Source organism: Telmatherina bonti, assembly GCF_933228915.1.
Source record: "Telmatherina bonti genome assembly, chromosome: 2".
In the NCBI taxonomy this organism is placed as follows: Eukaryota; Metazoa; Chordata; class Actinopteri; order Atheriniformes; family Telmatherinidae; genus Telmatherina; species Telmatherina bonti.
The window spans coordinates 28,605,914-28,631,631 of NC_136620.1; the positions used below are offsets into that span (position 1 = coordinate 28,605,914).

The 25,718-nt window shown below is 37.4% G+C and overlaps 3 protein-coding genes across 4 annotated transcripts; all 3 read right to left on the reverse strand.

Annotated features, from left to right (window-relative positions):
- Positions 1 to 2,994: 2,994 nt before the first annotated feature.
- Positions 2,995 to 8,037, reverse strand: morf4l1 (mortality factor 4 like 1; the record flags this gene model as incomplete). 2 transcript variants are annotated; one of them, XM_079248627.1, is made up of 12 exons in its annotated part: positions 2,995 to 3,465; positions 3,546 to 3,630; positions 5,385 to 5,557; positions 5,727 to 5,815; positions 5,929 to 6,030; positions 6,194 to 6,285; positions 6,416 to 6,441; positions 6,532 to 6,609; positions 6,738 to 6,824; positions 6,915 to 6,982; positions 7,083 to 7,129; positions 7,912 to 8,037. In XM_079248627.1, 12 exons carry the CDS (start codon positions 7,949 to 7,951, stop codon positions 3,381 to 3,383), a joined length of 972 nt encoding a protein of 323 aa, XP_079104753.1. In that variant the 3' UTR covers positions 2,995 to 3,380. The 2 variants fall into 2 exon arrangements, with proteins under 2 accessions (XP_079104753.1, XP_079104754.1); XM_079248628.1 differs by lacking the exon at positions 7,083 to 7,129 and having other exon boundaries at positions 7,912 to 8,034.
- Positions 8,038 to 10,087: 2,050 nt separating this feature from the next.
- On the reverse strand, positions 10,088 to 18,450 carry pias1b (protein inhibitor of activated STAT, 1b). Its single transcript, XM_079259082.1, has 14 exons — positions 18,415 to 18,450; positions 15,880 to 16,312; positions 15,685 to 15,769; positions 15,428 to 15,475; positions 14,543 to 14,633; positions 14,329 to 14,463; positions 14,090 to 14,195; positions 13,470 to 13,543; positions 13,022 to 13,182; positions 12,650 to 12,783; positions 12,393 to 12,570; positions 12,134 to 12,270; positions 11,977 to 12,014; positions 10,088 to 11,676 (listed from the first exon to the last, which is right to left on the reverse strand). The coding sequence occupies exons 1-14, from the start codon at positions 18,436 to 18,438 to the stop codon at positions 11,347 to 11,349; spliced, it is 1,974 nt and encodes a 657-aa protein (XP_079115208.1). The 5' UTR covers positions 18,439 to 18,450; the 3' UTR covers positions 10,088 to 11,346.
- A 1,286-nt stretch (positions 18,451 to 19,736) lies between these two features.
- On the reverse strand, positions 19,737 to 25,452 carry skor1b (SKI family transcriptional corepressor 1b; the record flags this gene model as incomplete). The annotated part of the gene is made up of 7 exons (XM_079258514.1): positions 23,716 to 25,452; positions 23,291 to 23,384; positions 23,085 to 23,186; positions 22,911 to 22,970; positions 22,353 to 22,427; positions 20,400 to 20,474; positions 19,737 to 19,834 (listed from the first exon to the last, which is right to left on the reverse strand). Exons 1-7 carry the CDS (start codon positions 25,438 to 25,440, stop codon positions 19,737 to 19,739), a joined length of 2,229 nt encoding a protein of 742 aa, XP_079114640.1. The 5' UTR covers positions 25,441 to 25,452.
- Between the last annotated feature and the right edge of the window lie 266 nt (positions 25,453 to 25,718).

The window sequence follows — 25,718 nt, forward strand, 5'->3', positions numbered from 1 at the left end:
GAGAACCGCTGCGTTGTTGTAAAGTGCACTCACAATTTTGGGGATTTGTATGAAGCAGTCTGATACCTGTATGAGCAGACCAACACATTTCTTGTTCATATTCATCTTCACCTGTAACAGATGCCTGAAGAAATGTTAGGAGCACTACCATCTAAAGTTAAAAGCCTTTTCAGCTTTAGCTTATATTTTCTATGTTTTTTTTGTGGTTAAAATCAGTAAAAGGTTGTAAAAAATGGATAAAAGAGAATTTTCTAAATCACTTCTCATTTCCACTGAAAGCACTTTAAAAGATATGAAGTTTGAACATGGGAAAATGATTAGAGAATTAGAAATGTTTCTGTACTTTTTGCCAAACTTTAGTACGGCTTTATGGTCACCAGTTGTACTTATGCACCAGTGTACTTATATTTCATGTGACACACTGTTTTAAGGTAAGAAATAAATGTTAGGGGTTTATCATTGGTATTATTTGGGCTGAGATAAATCCTCTCTCTGGCTGCATTTGCTTTGAATATTACTATTCACAGATTGGGAGGAAACATCTAAACCCATCAATAACTTAATAACCAGAAACTTGAGAAAGTTACTTGTCTTGGGTAACAGACAGTCCCTGACTAATGCTAAGAGCATTGTTTTAAAATGTAGTTGTACTGATACTTGAAACAATACTTGATGTGGACAGACAGGGAAGAAAAACTACCGGTATCCTACTAAGTCCTGCATTTACAAGCAAAACTCCAAAATGCACTTAAAGTGTCAAAAGTTCTGAAATTAGTGTCGGAATAGCTGCTCCCCGACTGACGCAGCTTTTATATGTAACTGGATTTCTAAGACAAACTCTGTAAAGGTCATTGTAAGGTCTTCATACCATTTCATGCTGTGGAAAACTGTACCAAAAATTCTCAAAATCAAGAGCAAAGACTATTTGCTTCTATGTAACATCATCACAGATACTAAAGTATATTGTTCCATTGTGACAATGAGACATTTCTAAACTGGGTCGTTTCTGCAAACCTGTCTATATTTTGTTTGAGACCAGAACAGACAAACCTGGAGGAAACTCTGGTGACAACCATCAATCACACTTCAGTCTGTCTCAATAACTTTGGCAGCATTGCACATATCTCACACAAAAAAATGACATATTTAATGCATATGTCACCTGGGTTACAGGAAGGCCAACCTCCAGAAAACCAAGTTTAATCACAGCAGAAAACGGAGTCCAGCAAGAAGCCAGCAGTGAGGTGTCTTCATAAGCGGATTTCCAGAGAAGTCCTCTGTACGTGTCAGTCTTTCTGATGGGCCACCAGGGTCCAGATATGTCAGAGCTCTCTCCAGTGAAAACACATCTGGTCCTTGCTTGGGCTGCTGGGGAAAGTTGGATTAAAGAAATTCTTCTGGAAAAACTGTGGATTGCTATGACAATAACCGCTGAAAGCAGCTGACGGATAAAACCACAAATCAACCTGAAGCAAATATTTAGTTTCTCTTTTTTCATGTCAAGTAGGTCACTAGAGTGGGAAAAGAAGCCGAGCACTTTCTAGTGAACAGGGGTGAGAGGAGGAAGGTCGCTCTGGCTTGGGTTCATAAGAACATTACATTTCTTTCCTCAGCAAAATACCCCAACTGCAGCACACGTTCTCCATCTTCTGACGTTCCACCACCAGGTTTGGAGGGTTCACCGTGTAAAAACCAGCACAGCAGAAAAAGCTTCTTCTCCAGTGAGAGGGGAAACGGGTAGCTAGCTGCGTTAACCCACTTCGTTCCAAATGATCTTCTAATTATAGGATTAAAATGTTTAGCCAAGCCCAACAGCCCAGGGCCAGGCCTGTAGCTTTAGTGTTTAAATTCAAGACCAGCTGTCTAATCCATACGCAATAAGTCACAAGTTTTACTTAATTTCTTCAGAAGAAGGAAATCTGGCTGCAGCCACAAATCAGTGATTAAATGTAAGCAGAGTGAAGTCAGTGTGTGTGTGCGCGCGTGTGTAATACAAGTCTTCATAATTAAACAAATTGGATATAAGTAGGATAGTTTGGAACATCAATCAAAAGAATCCCAGCAGCCGGACAATTATGACAGTCGGCGTTTTGACTTTTCACTGAGAAAAAAGAAAATTGTTCGTTTCACACAATCAATGTAGGTGTGAGAGTACACACAATCTGGACTCGGCAGAATTATGACTATTTTTATTCCTAGGATTCTTCTAAAATATAAAAAAAATCCTCTTTCAGCACAGCAATATTTAAGTTATTTGTCCAGTACTGATATGCAACACTAACCGCAAGACAAAAACCCACCCAGACTCAGTTTACACAATGATCCCAAACGCAACAGCAGATAAGCTTAGATTGTATTAACCATAAACAAGACTGTACACGGGGACATAACCATAAGGAATAACTGACAATATTATGTAAGTTAAAAAAAAAAAAAACAACTAAAAAAAGAAAAGTGTGCAAATGTAGGTTTCTGGATGTTTGTGTCAGGAGCTTAATCACTCACTCACTCACTCTCTCACACACACACACACACACACACACACACACAGCTGAGTATAACCAAATAATGCTGTTCCAGTATATTCTCTGGTTCGGCAAAGTGTCCCCCAGAGACACCGTCTCTGTGCTCTTCAACCACATCACAAACTGTCAGCTAATGTCGTATTTACATGCACACATTTGCTCAACCTACCCTGGAGCCCCTCTGGGGTGGTCCGCCTTATCGCAAATGAAGCCCTCAGTTCATCACTTAACTATGTTCAAATCAGAGGTGATGAGACACTGGTCAACATGCCACAGCTCCAGCTATTTAAAAGAGTAGAGCTTTTAAAAGATTGTAAAAGCAAAATATTAAAAGGTTAAAAGAGAAATATTATTGAATTTAGTTGAACATTTACCAGTTTTTGTTTTCACTCTTTAGACAAAGTTGGACAATAGATACTATCCCGTAATTTTGATCACCTTCAAAACTCAAAGTGACAACAAGCAGATTAAAGACTTTTATTAGAAAATGGTGACAGTCTGCAAAACTAATTTAACCAGCATCTGAACTGAAAAGGGAAACAAAATAAGTCTGATGAAATCATTTTAAGATGTTGACACTGGACCAATAATCTATATAATAGAAACTAAAAAGTGGTACTCAGAAATACCAAAACAGGAAGAGCGTACTCAGCAGCTTTCCACATGAAAGAAAAATCATTTATCCAGGGACTACTTTGACATCATCATCTAATTCTTCCTCGATAACTCAACAGGCCTTTCACAATCTGGTCTTTAAAAAGTGTTTGGTGAAATTGCATCCTTTTGACAAGTAAAAATGCTGTGTCCAAAGTTCAGCTTACAAAGGCTTCAGATCTTAAAATAATTTTAAAAAATTTAAACTGCCTTGCGGTGGTATTCTGGAGGGGCAACTTCATAGTCACTGGCATTGAAAAGTGATGCAGAGTTCTTTACAAGATACCTGGAATGGAGACACATTTTGCACATTACTGCTGTGGATTGTTCACCAGGAATGTTGTTGAAACATTTCCAAATACTCACTTGAGAAAGTCTTGTAGGTAACTAAGCAGCAGTGCAAGGCTCTTCTCATCCAGGGGAGTGTACGCCAGCATGGCTCCGATTCTCACTATCAAACCCAAAAAAGGACACAATTTTACACAAAGTGAAAACAGACATCATTTCTAATCTGTATGTGTAGTTCTAGTTTCTCTTTAATTCACACCAGCTCCATACCAGTGGGTCTGACTTGTTTTCCATGTTTGTAAACAAATGCAGTTACATAAACACATTCACATGCTTTCTTGACAAGTCACCAGATTTTTCTTTAATTTATATTTTTCCTTAGAACTTTTATAAACCTTTTATTTCCATCATAAGCACATAAAATTGGCATATTTGTTTTTTTTTGTAAAAGAAAAACATGTTTTAACAGCAGCAGTACTTCACAACATCACATCCTGTTAGTGTTAAAGGAAAAATTATCCTTTGTTCATCGTTTTCTTCTTGGCCTCATGACAGAGGTTACAAGACCAAACAAAATACTGAAGCACACTGCCAAGAACAGGCAAAAGAGAAAAAAAGACAAGCAAGAGGCCAAAACAACAATAAATCCTTAACCAACTTTTACTTGTTGATAAAAGCTTTATAAAATAAATAGCTGTGCACTGGGATAATGTTCCTGCTATAAGAGCACCTGAGTAACAGAAAGATAATCTAGCAGGCTCGCTATGACTTGTGTTGTTAATCTTGTGACATTTTTGTGTTATGTTATCTGATCAGAAACTCTGCCCACTTTGGATCTGACAATAAAATTATTGAAATATAAGAGAAATTACATTTTACAAAATTACAATTGTCTTGATCAACAACTAGTTGGAAAACATGTTTTAACTATCGCAGAAATTTCACAATTAACTAAACAAATAAATGTTCAGTATCATCCCACAAACTGAATCTTATTCTGCAACACTCAGACTCTTCGCACACTAAGATTCTGCTGCACACGGCATCTTAAGAGAACACTGCTGCCTGTATTTTGGAAAAGCTAACGTTATTCCTTTGTCTAACTTTCTTCCAAAAAATTTGCATGGATTCAAAGATGACTGGTTGAATATGAATAAACATTAGCAGGTGTAACATCCATTAAAATGTGTGTGTCAACACATCACCAGGTTTTCCCTGTTACGACAAACCGTGCTTCCTCCTCAAACTCCATCCATCTTTCTGCTTCAGCCTGTGAAGGTTTCAGGAGGCCAAAGCTTAGCTTTCATTAAATGAGGAGCAGGGTACACCCTGGAAGGTCACAAACTAAACTATTTCCTGGACATGCACTTTCAAGCCAGATTACAAGCACTATACCTGACATAAGTCTGACATAAATCAGAATGAAGTGTGCCAAACTTACCAGCCTTAACTAAAGTATGAAACTTTTTCTTTACCAACCTTTGAAACGTGATGTTGAAAAACTGAATCATTTAATGGCTTTCCAAGATAACATATGACCCATCACCTAAAGCAGTGTTTGCCTATCGAGGTCCGTATGTACCACTACTCTGCATGTCTTAGATGTGTTCCTACTCCAACACACCTGAACAACCTTTCCCATCAAGTTCTTTGCAGCCTGCTAATGAGTCATTCAGGTGTGTTAAAGTGGGTTCCCTTTAAAACATGCAGGGCAGTGGTACTTGAGGACCAGGATTGGGAAACACTGACCAAAAGTATTTACAAAAGTTGCCTATAGAATTTTAGTGCAGTTTAGTAAAAAAAAATAAATAAAAATCATCTTGTACTACAATGGGACATGTTGTCATGGCAGCTCATATATCTTATGGGGTACACCGTGGTTGTTCAAAACATTCAAGTGTCATGGTGTGTTTGTACCAAAGAGTCTTAGTAGATGAGGAGCGCCGTAGATCTGAGACATAGACGTATCAGGATGGTTGGCCAGGATATCTGCATACTGGGGCCTCTCAAATTTGTAGAGAAGTTGTGTTCCCAGCATGACACTGAAATATTCACGAATACCAGCGACCACCTCATTTACAGCAAACTCCCTGAGAAGTGCAGAGAAAAAACAAAAAGCATGCATCACCGGTACAACTTAACAGCCAACTGTAACAGAAAATGGATAATTATGCAAATTTAAACATTTAAAAAAAAATATTACAAGAATGCATTAAAAAAAAAAAAAAAAAAAACTTTAAGGGGGAAAAAAGGTTTTACTTGCTGTCTGAGTTTCCTCTGGATTTCTTATAGTTTGCATAATCTTCAAGGACTGCGTCGACATTCTTTTTGGCAGGTAGGTGAAAAAGCTGAAGACAAACACAATTATGTAGTTACATTGCAAATATCCCTGCAATCATTACACCATAAGTACATCTGTGCCACTGAACAAAATGATGGAGGAAAGCTTTTGGTTAGTTACCTGTTTTTGTCGTGTAATCAGGTCCCAGTCATCCACAAGCCACGGTTTCAGCTCTTCAGGGATTTTTACTTTAACCTCTACTCGATTTATGAAGGTTTCCTCCTGAGCAAACAAAGCGGGAAAAAAAAAACCCCACACATGAACTCAATGCCTTTATGTTTACACAGTTACACCTGAATTCTTTCAGAGCGACTAAATATTTATTTATATAAAGCAATAAACAGAAAAGCTATTCACTAGAAAATCAACAGACATGCAAACATACACTCTCCACTGTTGGGTCAACACGTGCCCTCTTCTTTCGTGGGGGGTGGGTTGGGTCCCCACCTGAACTTGTTCCTTCTCCTGCTCCAGGAGCTGCACAAACAAACATATCCAACAGTTACACAATTTCCAGTTTTAACTACTAATGATAAAGACACAAAAGCTGGTGTATCATAATTGTAAATGATCAGGTTTATGCGATTTAAGGCAGCATGATACTCACTTTTCTGTTTGTTCTTTTTGGTTTTCCTGTACAAGAGAAATACAATCATAATTTTGTAAATAATCTGAAAAGGTCAGTGCAAAAATAACAGATAGTAAGGAAAAGTGGGGACTCACACATCATTTTTCTGCGATGCAGGAGGTATCTTCTTGTTCGGCGCAGCACCCCTCATTCTTCCTTCCACATAATGGTCTCTGAATTATGATCAATTAAATTTTGTTATTTAAATATGTAATTTACACAAGTCAGTTTCAATGAGTCAGCTCCTTGGAGAAATACAGACAGAAATTTTCTGAAAACCCTGCATGTGTCCCAGACTTACTGATTTGCCCTCTGAAGCTCTTTCTGTTTCTGAAGATTACTGTCCACATACTTAAGCACTCTGCTTTCAGGAACCCATTCGTCCCAGCTGGAAGAGAAAACATACAAAATAATTTAATTACTTTTGAGGATTGCATGGAACAAGACAGATTTAAGTTAATTTGAGCTAAATACTTACTTCTTATTCCACCCACTATAATGAATGAAGTATTTGATTTGTTTGTCCTTGATGTTTATTTTAACACACTGCAAAAAGAGGCATAATTACCAACCAAAAAAAAAAAAAAAAAAAAAATACAGAGTATGATGTCATAAACAAGGAGGTAGGCCAAGTATAGCAACTTACCTTAGCTTCGTAGAGCAATGGCCCATGAAAACACAGCACTCTTTCACCTTAGCAGAGACAGGGTAGATTAAGTTAGCATGACAGTTCCCTCAACAGTAAATAAACAAAGCTACTATCAGATAAACAAATCAATGTGTAATCAATATAAATTAACATGCATCACACTTCAAAAATTAACTTTCAGTTCATGACCAACTTTTAGCTACACAAGTAGAGTCCACAACTAAATTCACCTGTTTACTTTTTAAACCGGCCCACTTCAACATTTTCTATCTACTTTGTATTAATAAATTATCAGGAAATATTGTACTTTTTATGGCACTTCATGTATGAATTTTGAGTGTTGTCAATCAACTTGACTTGCTTCTGTAAAAACTTTACATTTGAAAACAGCTTTTCTTTGTGTTATATAACTGCGTAAAGAAGCAGTGTGCGTGACATCACCAAGCAGAGATAAAACAATAGGTTAGCAGGGTTTCAGCTAACAGCTAGCCCAGCGACAGAGAGCGGTCAAGTCCATCCGGAGCTAGCGCTGCATGAATGAAGCTGGTGGTATTAGCAAAGAGGAACATAGTTAAAATATAACATTTTAAATTTTTGTTGCAAGCCTTGAATGTTTACCAGAGACAGAAACGAATGAGATGGTAAAATAGACAATAAAAGAGATAACAACTTGTTTTTTCTTCATATCAAAATAATAAATGCTAATGCCGCTTAGTGCTAAGTGTTTGTTTAGAGAAGCTAAGCTAACATTGTGGACTCTTTCGTTTGTCTAAACAATTGCTGCTGCTTGTGGTTCAATAAAAGCAGGATACAGGCAGGATGTTACCTTCTTGAAATTTAGGTTTCGGGTCCTGTTTCGGCGCCATTCACGGATTAAACTATCAAAGTATGGGAAAAATCGCCTGCTCCCATTCCAGTCCGCAACGGCGCCGCTTTCAAATAACGTCATCACCCACGAAGTGACGCATTAATGCGGGGACCTAAAAGAAGTTCGCGCTCCTCGGTAAAACAGGAACGGAAACAGTTTGTCGTTTCCTGAATGAGTTTTTAATAATGATTTATGGTTAGAAAAATACTATTGTCGAACAACGACAACAAAAAAGTATATATATATATACATATATATATATATATATATATATATATATATATATATATATATATATATATATATATATATATATATATATATATATAAACTGCAGCTGATTATGCTTGGAACGTCTAGATTAGTTATAATAAATAGAATATTATATGATAATACTGTGTTTTAACAAATACATGAATTGATGTTTCTGTCATTTCAGGGTTTTTTGGATCTTTTTATGGTTTTCACTACCTTTAAAACTATCAATTGGTAGCAGCTCCAAAAAGGTTAGGTTCATTTAGCCCTTTTCTATGTTGTATCTATACCAATATAGGCCTATATACACATATAATTCCCAAGTAGAGCACACATTGTTATACATGTTGTCTTAGCACACTGTCTGTGTAATCTGTGTATAATATAAACTGTCAGATTGCATACAGTCAGAATGGACATGGAACTTGGACACATCTTTGTTAATCACTGTCATCTCATGAACATAATCCTTATATAACATAAACAAAAGAGAGGAACATAGATATTCAAGAAATACTGAGGTCAGTGAGTCTACAAATACTATACATTTTTCTTACATAACATCCTGTAAACAATCCTAAGTGAATATCTGGGTGTTCTTTGGAACATGTTTACTCAATTTGGTCCTACTCATTTGGCCAAGTTTGACTAAAACTACCAGATAAATGCAGATGTGTAGCAGAAAACTGAAAACAGCCAGGGTTCATATTCCATAGCAGGAATATTCTATTTGGTCCTACAAAGGCCCCAGTATTGCAGGTTTCCCGGCTCCAACACACCTGACTCCTGACTCATGAACTTGGCAGTCCATGGATCCATTTAATTTGAATCTGATGTGCTGGCGCAGGGAGAACACTAAAAACCTGGAAGATTGCAGCCCTCATAGGATCGAATTAAGTATCTCTGCTTTTAAATATTTTTCTGCTACATTGCAGCATTAATTAAGAAACATAGGAAAAAAAAAATGTAAACATATAAATTAAACAAATAAAGTTAGATTTTAAATGAGTACATTAGTTACTTTCCAGGAATTTCATTATTTAGCTGCTTGAGTTGGAGTTTAAACAAACCAGCTACTGCAGTGCAATTACTTTAAAGCACATTGTCTGCCTGAATCCTTACAATTCTGGTAGTTGAGAAAATGTTATTCAGCTGATAATTTTAAATTCAAAATGTGAATTTTTGTGTCCTGCTTGGTTTTACCTTCATAAACTAACATTCTGATTTATTTTAATATGGATGTAAATCAATGCTAGTATCACAATACTGACTTCACATTTAACATGCTGTCATTGAGCACATTCAGTGTATTTAGTGTACCTTTTAAATAACTTTTTTTTTTTTTTTGCACTAGTTTTAGTCTTGTGGACCAACCACCAAGGAAAATACTTCATGCCTGTAATAAAACTATGGTTAATATCAACTGTAAGGTGGATGGGTGCAGGGTTTCAGGAACAGAGAATGACATCTTCAGTACAGCCTCTGAGGCATTTCGGGATAGTCATGTTGCATTTTTGCTTCATGTATTATCCTTTGCTCCATTTGAATAAGTTTTTTTGAATGGTTTTCCATGTAAATGTTTTTTGTTTTCTATAGTAACAGAGATACACATGGAGCTGGATCAGGACTATCCTAAAACTAGTTACAAGGAATAAGTTATTTTATGAGTTTCAATTATTACAAATATGAAATAGCACATTAGACTTCATAGCTGTTCAAAATGATCAAAGCTTCTATTGAGTTATTGACATCATCTGATAGCAAAACAGACAGAAACTGAAAATGTTACAATGCATGTCAAGCAACAGTGACATCTTTAAATAGCATCAATAATATAATTACAAAAGAAAATATCACATACAATGACAGCAATGCATATTCACAAATCAAACAAATGTTCAAAATATATATGATAATAAATAATCCTAACTGTAAGCACAAGTTAAAAAATAAAAAATAAAAAAAAAAGGAGGGGAGGCATCCATAATCATTTCAATCTCTGGGCCAAAATGCATGTTGTGATTCACTCAAATACTAAGCTATCACAGTTATATTAAAGGCTGTTGCAAATACATTAAACACCAAAGCTGCTATGCATCCTGTGGCCTCACTACAGAACAGCACAGCACTTTAACAGGTGAGCTTTCAGGCGATCAGCAGACATACAAAGCTGAAAACTGAGTGTGAACTGCAACTCTTCACTGCTCCAAACAGATCGTATAAAACGGGGAGAAAAAAAGAGACAAGTGCTAAAATAGAACAGACTGAAATGTAATTAATCCACTTAAACTAAGTGAACAGATATAGCTTTTTGATTAAGAATTAACTTTAAACAGACCAGAGACTAGCCTTGTCTTTAAAGTGGAGCATCCCAATTTCCTCTCCCGATCTCAGGTACAGTCCAAGCAATTACATGATGTTCATAGCAGATTAGCTTAAAATAAGTGAGGAGAGAAAGTGTGCTGTTACGACAACAGAACGATCTCACGTTTTGCTTTTGCATATCTAGTGGCAAGAGTTCCAAGAGGCATAGGAATGCTTCTTTTAAAAATAGCACACATCCAACATAACTTACATCATAAATAATTCCTTAAAAATAAAAACCACAGCATTAATGTCTGAGAGAAAATACATCTACAGTGATGGCAAAAAATGGCCAGATCTTTCTGCTGCCAAAACATTTTGACAGATAAACTATATTTAGAAAATAAAAAAATTGTTAAACATTTTCCTGTGTTGCTGTGGCTAGCCTTTCATTTCTCTACAACAATGCTCTTTTTCTTCATATTCTAAATATGTTCCAGAACGTTTTGCCTCATTGAGCTCTGTGCATGTATGCTGAAATAATGCCATTAACATTAAATATTGAAACAAAACTGTAAAAACAGGTACAAAAGCTACAATATAATCAAAAGGACCACATGAAGAGGTGTGAAAAAGTCTTCAGTATTCACAGAAAAATATCAACTGAAGTAACTCACCGGACAAGAGTCGTCCTAAGTTTATGTACATATGATAAGTAAAATTGAAAATAGATTTTCCTCTCTGTACATAGCACTGTATTCTTTCATCTTCCTCTTGATTATTTACAATGAACTACTGTTCGAAGTCTCCCTTGTCTTTTAGTTCTGTGTGGATCTAGTCAAGAGAGATAACGTCAGATATGGAGCCATAGATGGTTGCCGCTGCTGCTGCAGCTTCCACAGAGGACCTTGACAATCCGGTAATGGTGTGACTGTCTCTGTCTTTTTCACGATCCCGTAGACTGCTGGAAGACACCAAACTGCTGGTGCTTCCACTGTTGCTGCCTCCGTTGGTGGCTGCCAGTGTGCTGCTACCAGGGGTGCCTGGCTGCTCCCGTAAAATTTGAGAGGAACTGTAGGGCAGGAATCGGTTGAGGAGCAGATCATGGTCCTCCGGGGCAGAAGCTGATGCAGCTGCTGCAGCAGCCATCACCATGTTATAATGCTAACAGGACAGAGAAGAGTTACTGTTGCAGAACAGTCAAATATTTAGTAAAGCTGTATGATGCAGCCATGTTCACCAAATATTAAAGACTATCATTTTCAAAGAAAAAATAGTAACCATAGTAAAACAGAAGTTTACACAGATGGCTATGATAATATTGATACTAATTATTTTATATCTGTAAATGTGTAAATCTCTCTAAAAGGACTACAGCTACCATGGCAACAGATTTCTAGTGATATAATGAAATATTGTTTAAAACAAATAAATTGAACAAAAACATTACAGGTGTCATCGTACCTGATTGTCACCTTGGAGGAAGGAGAAAAAATTTAGATCTGGAAAAAGAAAAAGAAGACAATGTTTTATATCAATTGTTAATAATCATATAAATAAAAACGCTAAATTAACTTTAAAGTGAGTTTATGCCATTTAGGACGACAAACAGATGTTGTACCTGGCAGGTCACTTGTGTGATAATAGTGGCGGTAGTCCTGGATTAGAGGTGGTGGGGGAGGAATATAACTGGTCTCAACAGGGGGCATGCTGGGAGCTCTGGCAACAGGCGAGGCTTGGCTGTGCAGGTTCAGCACTCTGAAAGGAAACAATGACACGAGAAGTCAGAAATGAAAGGAAGCAACCAGACTGATGTGAGTAGAGGTGTCTAAAAAAACAATACTGTTTACAGTCATCTCACTTCCTAATTAGAGGCTTACCCCTTGTTTGGAGGTGGAGACACAGGAGACAACGATGGACAAACCCGTTTTGGAGGTGGTTCATCATCTTGCTCATCTTCTGAGGAGCTATCCAGTGTAAGATCAATCACGTCAACTTTCTTGTTGTTATCATTGGATGATCCCCGTTTCTGTTCATGAGTTTCCGTACTGGACAAATCTTAAAAGAAACAGCAAACTTATACTTTGCTCAGCAATCCAACAGAATAGTAAATGTTGGGACTCTGTGGGGAACGTACCGCTGTCTACACCATTGTAGGAAGCAGAAACCTCCTGCACTTCTTTCTTCGACCTCATGGGTGCCCAGTTTCCATCTTCCTTGAACTGGATTTCATCGCAGTCAGAGCAGCTGTTCAAGATTTCCATGAACAACCTGTGGAAACAAGATGCAATTTCATCACTTTTGGATTAGGTTTAAAACATTGGTGCTCTTAAAGCTGCATCATGGTATTTGCAGATTTAACAAATATAAAATAAATAAAAAAAATCTTACCAGTAACAAAATATTTAAAAGAATGATAATATTCTGTTAAAGAGTGACATTACACAAACTTATGGTTTCCATTTTAAAACCAAATTATAGATTTTAAATAAATCAGTGTTTTGCTCACCCATCAATAATGAGGTGCTCGTATGGGGCCTTCTTATCACACACTGGACATACCCAGGTCGGCTTTTTCTCATTCATTTGAATATAAAGTGTAGCATCGAAGCACTGAAGGTGTGAGCATGTCATTGATCGGCAAGGAATAGTCAGCCTCATCTTTCCAAGCTTTAACACACAAAAAACATAACTTCTCAAGATTGTAATATATAACAACCCCTTGTATGACAGAATGCAACAGAATAAAGCAGTGTTTAATATACAGTATTATGTCAATAAACCTTAAAGCAGTCTTATACCATAAAATTACCTCAAATATGACTATAAACTCAGCTTTTAGCAACTATAAGCCCTGAATTAATCACAGGAATAGGGATATCAGTTATTACTCAATCCACCTAAGAATTAATTTCTCACAGCTATGACAGAACAAAATTATGGTGAAGAGTATTTACAGGACACAGGAGAGAAACCCGCAAACTGGTGGTTGCAATCTCACTCTCTGGGTCAGCTGTCAATTTCTCCTTAACTGTGGAATTGAAGAAGAAAAACACATAGATTCAATAAAGCATCAAAGCCTTTTAAAACAAATATGCAAAATGTTTATTTGCAAAGTTGAATCCCCAAACTGCCTTTTCAACTTGGCAAATGTCTTTTGTTTTTCACGCAGAACAAAGAACTTTGGGAAACATAAACATAAGTCTGGTTTCTTGTAAAGTAACACAAACAGTAAACAAACCAAAGCCAAGACTGAGGAAAATATAAAAACTATATATAAATCCCCGGGGCAACAATAGCTGAGATTTTAACAAAAAAGGAACAAAGCAACTTTTCCATTACTGGAAAAGGAACTAAGAATTTTTCAGAACTATTTTTTTTTTTTAGTTCCTTTAATCTCCAGGTGCTTTAGACATGAAATCAAACATGAAACAGGAACCTAAAGTACTACATAGAAAATATAGTAAATCTGGTGAAGACTTTTCACCTCCCTGCTTACACATAGTGGCAATACTACTATCAAATAAAGTAGTATTTGATAGTAAATAAAGTATTATTAAATAAAGCAGTGACTTACTCAGGGCTCTTGAGTGGTCAGGGTTTCTGATTCCTTTGGCCCGTAGTCTTTGTAACAACACTGCAGATGACTGCTGTCTGACTAAATATACCGCCATGGAAAAGTTCTGATTAAAAATTTTAAAAAAAGGGGGAAACAAATAAATAAATAAAAACATTTAAAAAACTAACTGGTGAACATCATGCAATGAGCTTGTAATTTCTTTAGCTTTCTCAAAAATTCCTCTGCAATGGCCTTACCCTCCCAATTTCTGAGGTCCAGGACACCACAATTGTGTTGGGAACAGTAGTGGAGAGCCGCACAAGAGATGTTATGTTGATGGGACGACTTGGCCTTTTTGGTTCAACTCCATTTTTGGTGGGAGGAAGATATCCCTGCAGTCAACATGGAAAAAAATTACGGTACTGAAATTTGAATTTGACTCTATACCAGAAATAAATTCTCTGGACTCACCGGAAGGTTACAGGGCTTGCTATTGACCTTAACACATAGATTGGGGGGAAAATGGTCTTCCTGCGGACAACTTGTCTCTGATAAGCAAAATCTAAAAATGAAAGAAATAATTGTACAGAAGACTTGTAGAAATATTGTCACCAACAATCAAAAGCAAATTTGTTACAACTTTCACAATTAGGCTCGCTTAGTCGACTATTTCAGTTGTAACAAGTACGCTTACCCCCATCTATGATGCAATAAAAGGGTCACCAACTGTAGACCTCTTGGAACACAATCCTGCAGGATTGAGATGTTTCCCTGCTGCAACACATCTTATGAAAATGAACATGTTCTCAAACAGATTGTTGCCAAGTTCTCCACAAGCCTCTAGATGGCTCATTGATTTAAGTCAAGTGTGTTGTAGCAGGGAAATATCAATAACCTTAAGGACAGTGGCCCATGATGTCCAAAGTTGGAGATCCCTGATATACTGCAGGAGAATGCTTCTAAAAGTCTATTATTAAAATAAAGCATGTGCCTCTTTGGCAAAACTATTTTATTTATTTGTAAATGTACTGAGTTCAAAATCCCCTCATAATGTATTTTAGTGTACTGCTCAGATTGTTAAGAATAAGTCAAAACAGCTTCAGTTTAAATGAAAAAGATCAGGTCCTGGAGGTTTTCAATGTGTTCCTGCTCCAACACAACTGACAGATAGATGAGTCATTGCGTAAAACCTGATAGGCTGGTCTGATGTTGGAGCAGGGAAACACTGAAAACTTACAAGACTGCAACACTCATAACAGAAATGAGTAGTAGTATAATTTGAGTTATTAGCAAGAAAAAAAAAAAAAGATTATTTTAGAGGAAATCATGCTTTAAATCAAAGTACAATAGAAATACCTTAACTGGACTTGAACGGCAAAGTCACATTTGGTCCCAGATATGTCCCTAAAAAAAGTTTCAAGGGGTCAGGTCAGGCTGGTAAGAACAGTACAAGACACAATTTGATAACAACTGACATTACTTTTAGTGCCAGATAAGCCGTATATCCTAAAAGTCTATAATGATAGTGACATTCATGTTATAGTGGATTTTTTCCTCCCTATTATCTCTGTGAGGGACAACAACAGAACAGTACAGCCACTTTTCTCACTTACATGGAGCTGCTGATCTGTTGAACTTGCTGCGGTGTTAATGCAAAAGCATAACATGCTTCCTGGAATCGTTGGCTATTATCAGAAACTTTGAAAGAGACCAACAACATGAACTTAGTTATGAATTTATAGAAATGAATAAGCAACAGTGCAATGCCTGTTGGCATATAAAAAAGTAGCAGGAAGTAGTGGACTCACCCAAACTGGTTGGTTTAATAAGCTCATCCAACACATCATAGAATGGCAATCTCTGGAGCTTGACGTCAGGATGCACAGGGTGAAGGGCAGAGGAGAGGTGAGGCAGACTTAACTCATGCTTAGGTCCGAGTAAAGAAATCGGCAGCAGCGGCGATGGAGAACCGTGGCTGTCAAACCCCAGCTGGGCAAGGCCAGCAGGCAAACTGGATGCAGAATGGACGCCAGGAAGAGCCAAGTCCACTGGTGAAACCATTTTGGTTGGGAAACGCCGTCTGTAGAGCTCTTTGATCTTCATCTGCACAGCAGGGCTGCAACCAGCTTTGAGTAGGTGAAGAGCTTTGGTCAAAAGTTCATGTTTGCGCCCGTGCTTATTCCGTCCTGCATAGCCCAATAACACTTGGAGCTCAGAAACTCGAAGGCTCATTACCATTTGCTGGAAAAAAAACAAAAAAAATGGGGGTATAGGGTTTATAAGAACTTAAAAAGCACATTTTACTGAAAGAGTTCACAATAATAAAAAAAAACCCCACAATTTTCAATTCTCATTTTGACATCACACTTATAGTCATTTCAGCTTCAAGGGCTGCATGGTGGGTAGAACTACAACCTCACAGTAAAACGTTCTGAGTTTGTATGTTTTTCCAGTTTATGTATTGTTTCGCTCCAGGGATGCTTAGATTGTGTCTCACTGTGCCAGAAATATCCATTATTAGTTAATTGGTAATTCTAAATTCAACTGAGGATGTAATGTGAAGGTAAGAGTGTGAGTGTGCATTCTTGTTTGTCTCATTCATATGTTGGCCCTGTGATGAACTGCTGACCTATCCAGGGTGTACCCCACCTCTCGCCTGATGGTAGCTTGAGCCCCATTGTCCCTGAACATGAGTAACAGGATATAGAAAACAGATAGATGGACTTCAGCTTCATTTCTACACATCAAAATTGTCCATATTCAGAGCACTTTCATTCCTGGCATATTTGACATATTTCAAATACTTTGTTGCATCAGGGTCCTTGTTAACGAGCAAATCAGAAAGGCAAACATGGTTGTTAGCGGCACAATGGTGTAGTGGTTAGCAGCTTTGCTTCTTGGCTTGAAAATTGATGAATGGATTGAAAATTATTTGCAAATCAGACTAATATCTAAGAAGCATTCTATGTTACTAGAGCTGGTTGTAAAATGAATAAAAAGTGATAAAACAATAAAATATAAATTAAACCATTTGTGTTCTAAACTATATTATGATCTAAATAACCTAAGATAACAGCACATAATGTGTTCATGACCAGTAACTGATAAAACCCAAACTCCTGAATGTTTTCAATTTCCCAAAGGTAGGGGTATTTTTGAGTTTTTAATGGTTACATTGTGTAAACAGCTAGTCATTTTCTAACAGATCTCTATATGTCTAAATGTTCATCGCTGCAGGTTATAGATTTAAGTAAAATAAGGTGTCATACATAAACTACTTAATATCAGCATCAACACAAAAGCTTAAAAAATATTAAGCCCGGATACATGTTTTGGTAATTCCCTGGGAAAAGTGGGTAAAGGTAAATCCTTCACCTTTTTTCTAACTTCAAACACCATCTCATGTTTTAATCTTATCTTTTGTTTAGTTGAAACTAAAACAAATCAGAGAAATATTAATTATTTTTTAATAGTGATCCATGAGATGGTCTGAAAGTCGCTATGGTCGTATGTCAAAATAAATGTGACGCAACAAGTTTACACAACAGCAGAGCAGCATCTGCAATTACAATTCAGACTCAACGAAGACACGGATGACTGTCGGATGTGCACATTTAGGTTCGTTGTTATACAGTTCATAAGAAAAACGTCTCACATAAACAAGTTGCCTGCTTTCAGTGACTTAGAGTGTACTGTTACAGTCAACAGAAGCAAAGAGAAATGTAAGGTAAAACAACAAATCTAGTTAGCTTACACTCGCTACCACCGCATGTGAGAAGCTCAAGAAATGACTGCTAATTAAATCTGTCTTTCATAGTTCACTTAATCACGTGTGTCTAATAAATTTTAGTCAATGTATAACATTATAAATAACTTTATTTACGACAATGCCAACATTTTAAGACTACCAGTGATTGCCAGAAAAAATTAGCCTGCTTGGATTCCAGGGAATAGACACAGCCCAATTTAAACAGATACAACCTCTAGCACCGGTATTTACTTAAAATGTAAAGACAATTACACTACAGTGCATTGGGAGAGGAATGCTGACAGAGTTGCTGGTTTAATCTTTAATCAAACAGATGTATGTGGCCTCATGAGCAGGTGAACCGCAGAGACAACATAACGGATCGTCGGCAACAATAACAAAGCTAATGCTAACAAGCTAGCCAGCCAGCTAACAGTTTGTCTGATATATCATGTAACGCTTTTTAGAGATATATGATATGATAAGAAAGCTCATGTGGCCTTTGTTGTCAAAAAACAATGGTGTAACGAGTTGAAATTCAAATAGGAGGTTGTGAAACGTCTATTTGTCAACCTTATGTAGGGACTCGCTTTACCTTCAGTTCCGCACTCTCCGCCATCTTGTTATTTTGGGTGCGCACGCGTAGAAACAGTCACCCTCAAGGGACGGAGTACCGCCGTGGCGCGTCACTCCTTATGCGCTCTGTCCAGCAGGAGGCGCTGCTGCGCCACGCCAGACCAACACAGAACAACCCAAGGGTTTACGTAAGAAGTCCGATCCCGCTTGAGGCTTCCAGTTCACCTGACTGAAAACAAGTAAACATAAAGCCGCATCATAAAGGTGGCTCAAAGTGAATGCCAAAATGTGTTTGTTTTCATAGCTTATATTTATGGCGAAACATCCACTAATTATTGACTATGATTAGTCAACAGACAAAGTCTACAAAATGACCAAAAGCGTGAATTTAATTTATTATCTAGCAAATTAATAAAGCAGAAATTCACAACATTGGCTGGTTGTTTCATTACAATAATTCACCAAACGGAAATAATTAAGTGTTTGAAAACATGATAATTCAAAGCTATTTTGGAGTTACGACTTGTAGTTAATATCTGTTTTGGTGCTACTTCAAACAGATTAAAAATGTGTCTTTTTTTAATGATCAGATTACTCACGAATACGAGAATGAGGTCTTATAAAATGCATACATAAATTGCTCAAAAGCAAAATATAAGAAAGAAAAACAATAACCTAATAAACAGATTGATCGCAAACATGCAGTTTCTTTCAGTAAAACGATTTATTCATTAGTAATGAAAACAAATACAGTGACAAATAGGCTACTCTTAATAGAATATGTCGCTACTTAGAATGTCAAAGATGCACTAATTCAGCCTTGTCCACTCTTCAAGTACAAATGCAAATGATAATGATAAATATACTGTAGACCTTTCTCAGTGTACGACTTTAATGGTAATTCCCATCACTTGTTTAAAGTGCATTTCGTCCAATGACAGCTACTGGCATGTAACTAACAAAAACAACAGCAGTAGGCTTATTTACAACTATGAGAGGATAAAGAGCAATAGACTGGCTTGACAAAGTTCCTGTTATTGACAAAAAGAAAGAAAAACGACCCACTATTACAAGATATTGTCATTGCACTTTGCCACAAATAATAAATATAATCAATGGCATCATTTCAGTAAAACAAATTTAACTGTTTGCAAGATGATTTAATAAATACAGATGGTGTAAATACACATTTTTCAAAGGTTACAAGTCAATCCAGTTTAGTCTATTTTACTTCGATTGCTCCGGGTGTCCGCGGAGGTTTTTCATTTCTAATGTGTGCAGTTTGACAGGAGGTGCAGATGTGTCCTTATAGGAGCCGTCATCCGTCCTAAATGTGCCTGATCATGGTGGTAGCAGAGGAGACTTGAGGGAGCAGGATCCTGTGCAGTGGCGAGGAGTTAACATCTTACAGGAGAAATGGTGTAAAGCGTCGTGAGCTTCTATGAAGAAGGAGATAAAACAGTTAATTGTGCACGAGCACGAGAAAATAGTCCTGCCGAAATGTGTCAGCTTATTAATGCTTTTACCCAATCACTTGAAAAGAGTTAAGAAACACAACCACCTTTTACTGATTTAGAAAAACATTTGTTTGAACATTTTCAGCGAAATATCTAATCTAATATCTAATATTTTTTTCTAATCTAATATCTATCTATCTAATCTTTTTCTAATATTAAAATGGACATAATGTGGTAAATTAGGTTCAAATCAGAACTTAAAGGGCGTAAATTTGCGAGGCAGAAGTCAAATGGCGGAATTTTTAGGTGTAAAACGCAAATATGTCAACAAACAAACAAAGGAACAACTGGATAAATGAAAATCCTATATATGATGTTCTCTCCTGTTTGATTTCTTACTTGTATTGTTCTCTTTCATAAATCGCTTTCGATAAACGCGTCTGCTAAATTACTCTGGAATAGAATAGACTAAAATAAAAAGTTCACATCTGAGGCACAAATCAGGAGCACGTGACGGTGTCATCCCCCTCTGCTTTATTTGTCTCACCTCTGACGATGTGAAGCTGTTGAACCATCTCCTCTCTGTAGGAAAGTTCCCTTTTCATTTGATCCTGAAAATTATCTGAGGAATAAAAAGCACGAATTTGATTCAGAGATGATGCAGATATGTCTGTTAAAAATCAAACCATTTCCATTGACAAAGACACAATTTCACAACAAGAATTGTCTTGTATTCTTTCTTAAAAAAAAAAAAAAAAAAAAAAAAAAATCAAACAGATGGTAAAACTGCGAAATAGCTTAACGGTGAAACCTGGAAAATGAAAACAGAATGAGGAAAAATTGGATAGATGCTACTTTTCCTGGTACAGTAGGCTGTTACTTGGCTGCCAAACTGATACAACATCCTTTAGAGGGCGCTTCTCTCAAAATAAAGCCAAACAACAAATCATTACAAACTTAGATAGATAGATAGATAGACAGATAGATAGATAGATAGATAGATAGATAGATAGATAGATAGATAGATAGATAGATAGATAGATAGATAGATAGATAGATAGATAGATAGATAGATAGGCAGGCTCTGCTAACAAATTACAGCCTTTCAAAGCCTATCATAGATAGATAGAAGGGATTTTTGTGGAAAACTACTTGAAATATTTTCTTTTAAAAGTCTAAAAGTCATAGTCTCCTGTCTGGTTTTCAATGAATGGATCAAAACAGAGTTTTAAAAAAAACTTACCTTATAATAAATATAAGAAAATAATGAAAAAAAAGGTAATTCTATGAGAACTTTTACAAGCTTTTCTGATCTTGTTTTATTGCCACACAACAAATATTTACAGTTTATTTACAGAAATACGTGCATATATGGTGTTATCCTGAAACATTTCTATTCATTCTTTGGGTTTTTATTTTGAGCAAATGAAATAAAATACCAAAACAATAAAAATCAGAGACGTTAGATGGAGAAGTATCCATGGGTAGCATGGATAGACATCCATGTTATCCATGATGATGTGAACATGTTCGCTGCCAAAAAGGGGGGGACGGTAAAAGTTTTACATTTATCTAAACTTCTTCATGTCATAATCAAACAAACAATTAAAGGCTATTTCTTGCTATTGAAGTGATAATATATACATAAAATAATACACCTGATTCAGTATGGTTTATTTTGCTGAAACCGTACTAAACACTCAAGTTTCAAAGATTTAACAATCAACACTCTTGAAAGTGTTTTTAATGATCATGACTTATTTTCTTTATGTCAGTACATGCTGTTGTCAAACACACACACAATCCAAATAAAATGGTTAAAATATTATTGTATTCAGTAATTAAAAAAGAATGACCTTTGTAACCCTCAATCCTTCTTTTTTTTTTTTTTTTTTTTTCTTTGTCATACATTGAGATATTTGTAGATATGTTCCCTCATGGTATGAGACTTTCCTATTTCTTTCTACAGTTACAGATGACCAAATGGGTGTCAGCATTGGAAAGCAAGAGAGAAACGAAATTTAATGAGAAATAAGTCAGACGGTGTTTTTTTTTTTTTTTTTTTTTTTTTTTTTTTTTTGGTATCATAGTTTTTTTTAACTGATTGTCACCTGATTGTACATCTAGTCAAAATAGTTGTTTCTTACAGAAGATTTGTTGTTGGTTTTCCAGTTTAATGTTTCTTTTGTGCAGATGGGAAATTTCTGTCATTATTATAAACTCTCAGGTTTTCAAAACACTTCTATCTATATTCGTATTTCAGTTATGTAAAAATATCATTTCCTTAATAAAGATGAAAAAATGTCATCACACATTTAAAATTAGATGAAACTCATCAGATGGACGTTGAGGTAGATTATAGGTAAAGGTATGAAAATAAGAATGTAGAAAAGTCCTTTTACATGCACCAGACAGCTGTTAGAGTTGTGTCCACGACTTTGTGATTTAAACAAAACCCAAGAAGGTGAAGTGAACAGCGCTGTTGCAAAATTCAGCTTACCTTTCAGATGTTGAAATTCCCTTTCCAGCTTTTTCCTCAGCTCAACCTGCTCCAACAGCTGCTTCTGCAGCTCCTCTAAACAGCAGACAATGCAGAGGGTATTAAAAGAAGAAAAAGGGCCCCTGTAGCCTAAGCTTCCATCATACTTTTTGTTTGAATGACTGCTATCAGGATATGATCAATATGATCATTTTTTCAAAAACATTCAGAGCAGGTCTTCCTCAGCAGGCAGTTAATAGAAATCCTTACCTATTTATAAGCTATAAAGTGAAAGTGACAATTTTGGCCTTTGGCTTTAAAAAATGCTTTGATTTTTGTTTTGATACTTAAAATATTTTGTTATCTCTTGAATGATGAGGCACTAGGCACTGGACAATATTAAAAACAATAAAATAAAATAAAATAAAATATTAATGACGTGGTTATTGTAAGATTATTATAAATACAATAATAATAATAATAATAATAATAATAATAATAATAATAATAATAATAATAATAATTTTTTTTTTTTTTTTTTTTTTTTTTAAAAAAAAAAAAGGAAGGAGACCGTCTTACCTTTAGCCAGACTTTGGATCTCTCTCTGTGTTTGCACAGCTCGGACTTCAGACTCCTCGCCTGGATACACAGAAATCAGGTTAATTAAACTTATGATAAAATCTTACTATGTTAAAAGAAAAAAAAAGAAAAAGGTGGAAAAAGGACATTTTCTCCCCGTCGCCCCTGGCTTACCCTCATCCTGCTCTCTCTGATTCTCCTCGCTGCTTTGTCCCGCAGTCTTAGTTTCGATCTCCTCCACTGTGGAAGACGGCTCTTCTTTGCTTGCACTCTCATCTTAAGAGAAAATAAATCTATATAAATGTTTTTCCTTTGGCGACTTTTAATGCTAAATGTGAGTTTTTCTTTGTAAAAAGCAAAAGCAGATGGATTTGTCGAACCGTTTGTTGGCATTGCTGCAGGCAGGTAATTCGTGGGTCTGAACTGATACGGACTGCTCCTTTGTTGCAGCTCACTCCTCTCTGCTGTGTAAACCTAAACAAGAAAGAATCACCACTTCTATGACGTCTGCTTAAATAATTACAACAGAATAAAGTCTTAAAGCCTAATAATTAAACATATATACTCTGTGTTTACATGTATCATTTTTATTTTTTTTCCCGGATAAGCAGAATAATGTTAGATGCTGTTGCACATGCTATTTGTTATTGCTGTTACATTGTTTTAACATTGTCTTCACAAAGATACACATGTTTGCTCAAAAATACACACAAGAGCCAAAAAACAAATGAAACCAAATGCAGAAAACTTCAGAATAAAATACACATCTTGACTTATTTCCATGTTTCAGTTAAAAGTCACTCACTGCTGTAAACGACGCAGCTGTGTGGGGCTCTGACAAGTGCTTGCCCTGCAGTTCTCTCTCGCTGGACTGGGCCAAATGGAGGCTCATTTTCTGGGACTCAACCTGACCGCCCTCGTGCATGCCTTTGGAGTCCGAGTCTTTTGGTGAAACGCTGTGCGCCAAACGGGGGGGAGTCCGAGGACACACAGAGGACAGAGGCCGGGATTCCTCCTCTTCCTCCTCTGCTGTTTTGTTTGTCTCCACGTCCACGTCCGGCTCGCCCTCGCTGTCCACGCAAGGGGACATAGACCGGTAGCTTGAACTCTCACTTAAAAAATCAGGCGACAGATAACCTGTGCGGCAGCCGTTGTAAGCGCCTCTGTTTCCGTACAACTTGGCGATGCAGTCCGCGTCTTTAATGACGGGTCTGAAGGCGGAGACGTAGCTGATTTTCCTGGGCGCGAGGGTCAACCCTTCCATCGGCCTCCCCTCATCCCCAGATTTCTCGTCTTCATTGCGCGTGGACTGCGTGCTGGAGCACCGGTCGTTGTCGATCAGGCTGTCTTTTGACGTGTTGGTGCTCCGGTCGCTACTTTCAGAAATGTCCATATCAGTCTGTCTGGGAGGACACAGCAGCTCTGGCGGGGGCTTATGTGGAGTCTGGGGGTATGGAGGCATGGGCAGAGGGCCCGCCGCGGGCCAGAACATGGGGAAGGAGTGATAGGCGCTGTCCTTGGTACCAGGCCACAGAACGCCCGGCAGGCCGGCCTTGCTTTGCTCCCCCATCATCCCGTCTTCCTTCTTCTGGCACAGACCGAAAGCTGGGAAGCCGTATGGATGTGGGAAGAGCGGGGGAGGGATTTTTTGCAGCATCCCGAAGCCTTTACTGGGCACGGGAATGACCGGGTAACTGCGCGTGCTTGTCATGGCACCACGCGTGTCCTCGCAGCTGAGGATCTTTGCAGGTATCTCAGGTGAGTCTCGTGGACGGTTGGACCCGTGTGATTTTATGGGAGAGTTAGACTCTGAGCCACCACCTGGAAGCGTCCTCTTACGACTGCCCCCGTTGAACATGGCCTTCACATCTTCCCACGCGTGTAATATCTCCGTGGGAGAGTTTTTGTCCGATAGTTTGAGATGCCGTCTCCAAGAGTTAAAATTAGCTGCATCTGGCTGCGTGTACTTGGACTCTGGCATGCGATGTGAATGAAAGATGAATTTATTTGGGGAAAAGTACATGTTGCAGTAGGAGCACTTGATGCACTTGGCCCTGGAACTGTTGTATCTGGCTGGGATGAAGTTGCCACGGCTCCCCCACGCGCACTCGTGGGACACGTCAAAGGCAAAATTTTCTGGAAGTTTGGGGGGCGAGTGAGCTCCTAGAAATGACTTACAAAGTCTCTCGGCCTCACGTTTTGTGATCATCCCGCAGCGCCTGGAGGAGATGGGCATTGCTCCAGCCCTCCGCAGGATCTCCAGCTGGACTGGGGTGCACTGGACACAGGTGATCCCCAGCGCCACGCGCCGGTTATGTATCTCGTTATAACTGTAATTCTTCAGCAATGTGTTGGATATTTGTGCAAGACAAAGTCTCTCTTGGCCATCTATCACCAAAGACACGATGGGTATTCCGTACAGAACCGTCTCTCCAACCTGGTTGGGCTTCAAGTTGCTGCTCGAGTAGGAAAGTTCTTGTTTGGAGTTTGGCGAGGAGCTGGAATCTCGTCCCGCAGGTATGGAGTCCATTCTTGGAGGCCTGGAAGCTGCAACAAACATTAGACATATGTCAAAGGAGGAATCATTTGAAAATGTTTTATAATAACTTCGCGCATTAATCTCAATAGTTGCATTAACGCGACTTTTTCCTCTTTAAACTCAGATCTGACACATTTATGTTGCAACTTATTTGTTACACATTTATTAAACAATAGTTTATATCTAGATTTTTTTAACTCTAAATGAAGACACGGTTATCTGTAAGTTTCAGTTCCTAACATTAACAACATTTTTCAGTAGACCATAAC

Excerpts from the sequence above, each read along its gene's own strand:
- pias1b (XM_079259082.1), bottom strand. The coding sequence starts at position 18,438 with ATGGCGGAGAGTGCGGAACTGAAG. Across the intron at positions 13,183-13,469 it reads GGGTTTCTCTCCTGTGTCCT|CTTGGAAAGATGAGGCTGAC; the intron begins GTAAATACTCTT and ends TGTGTGTTAAAG. Across the intron at positions 12,015-12,133 it reads TCACACAAGTGACCTGCCAG|ATCTAAATTTTTTCTCCTTC; the intron begins GTACAACATCTG and ends TTCTTTTTCCAG.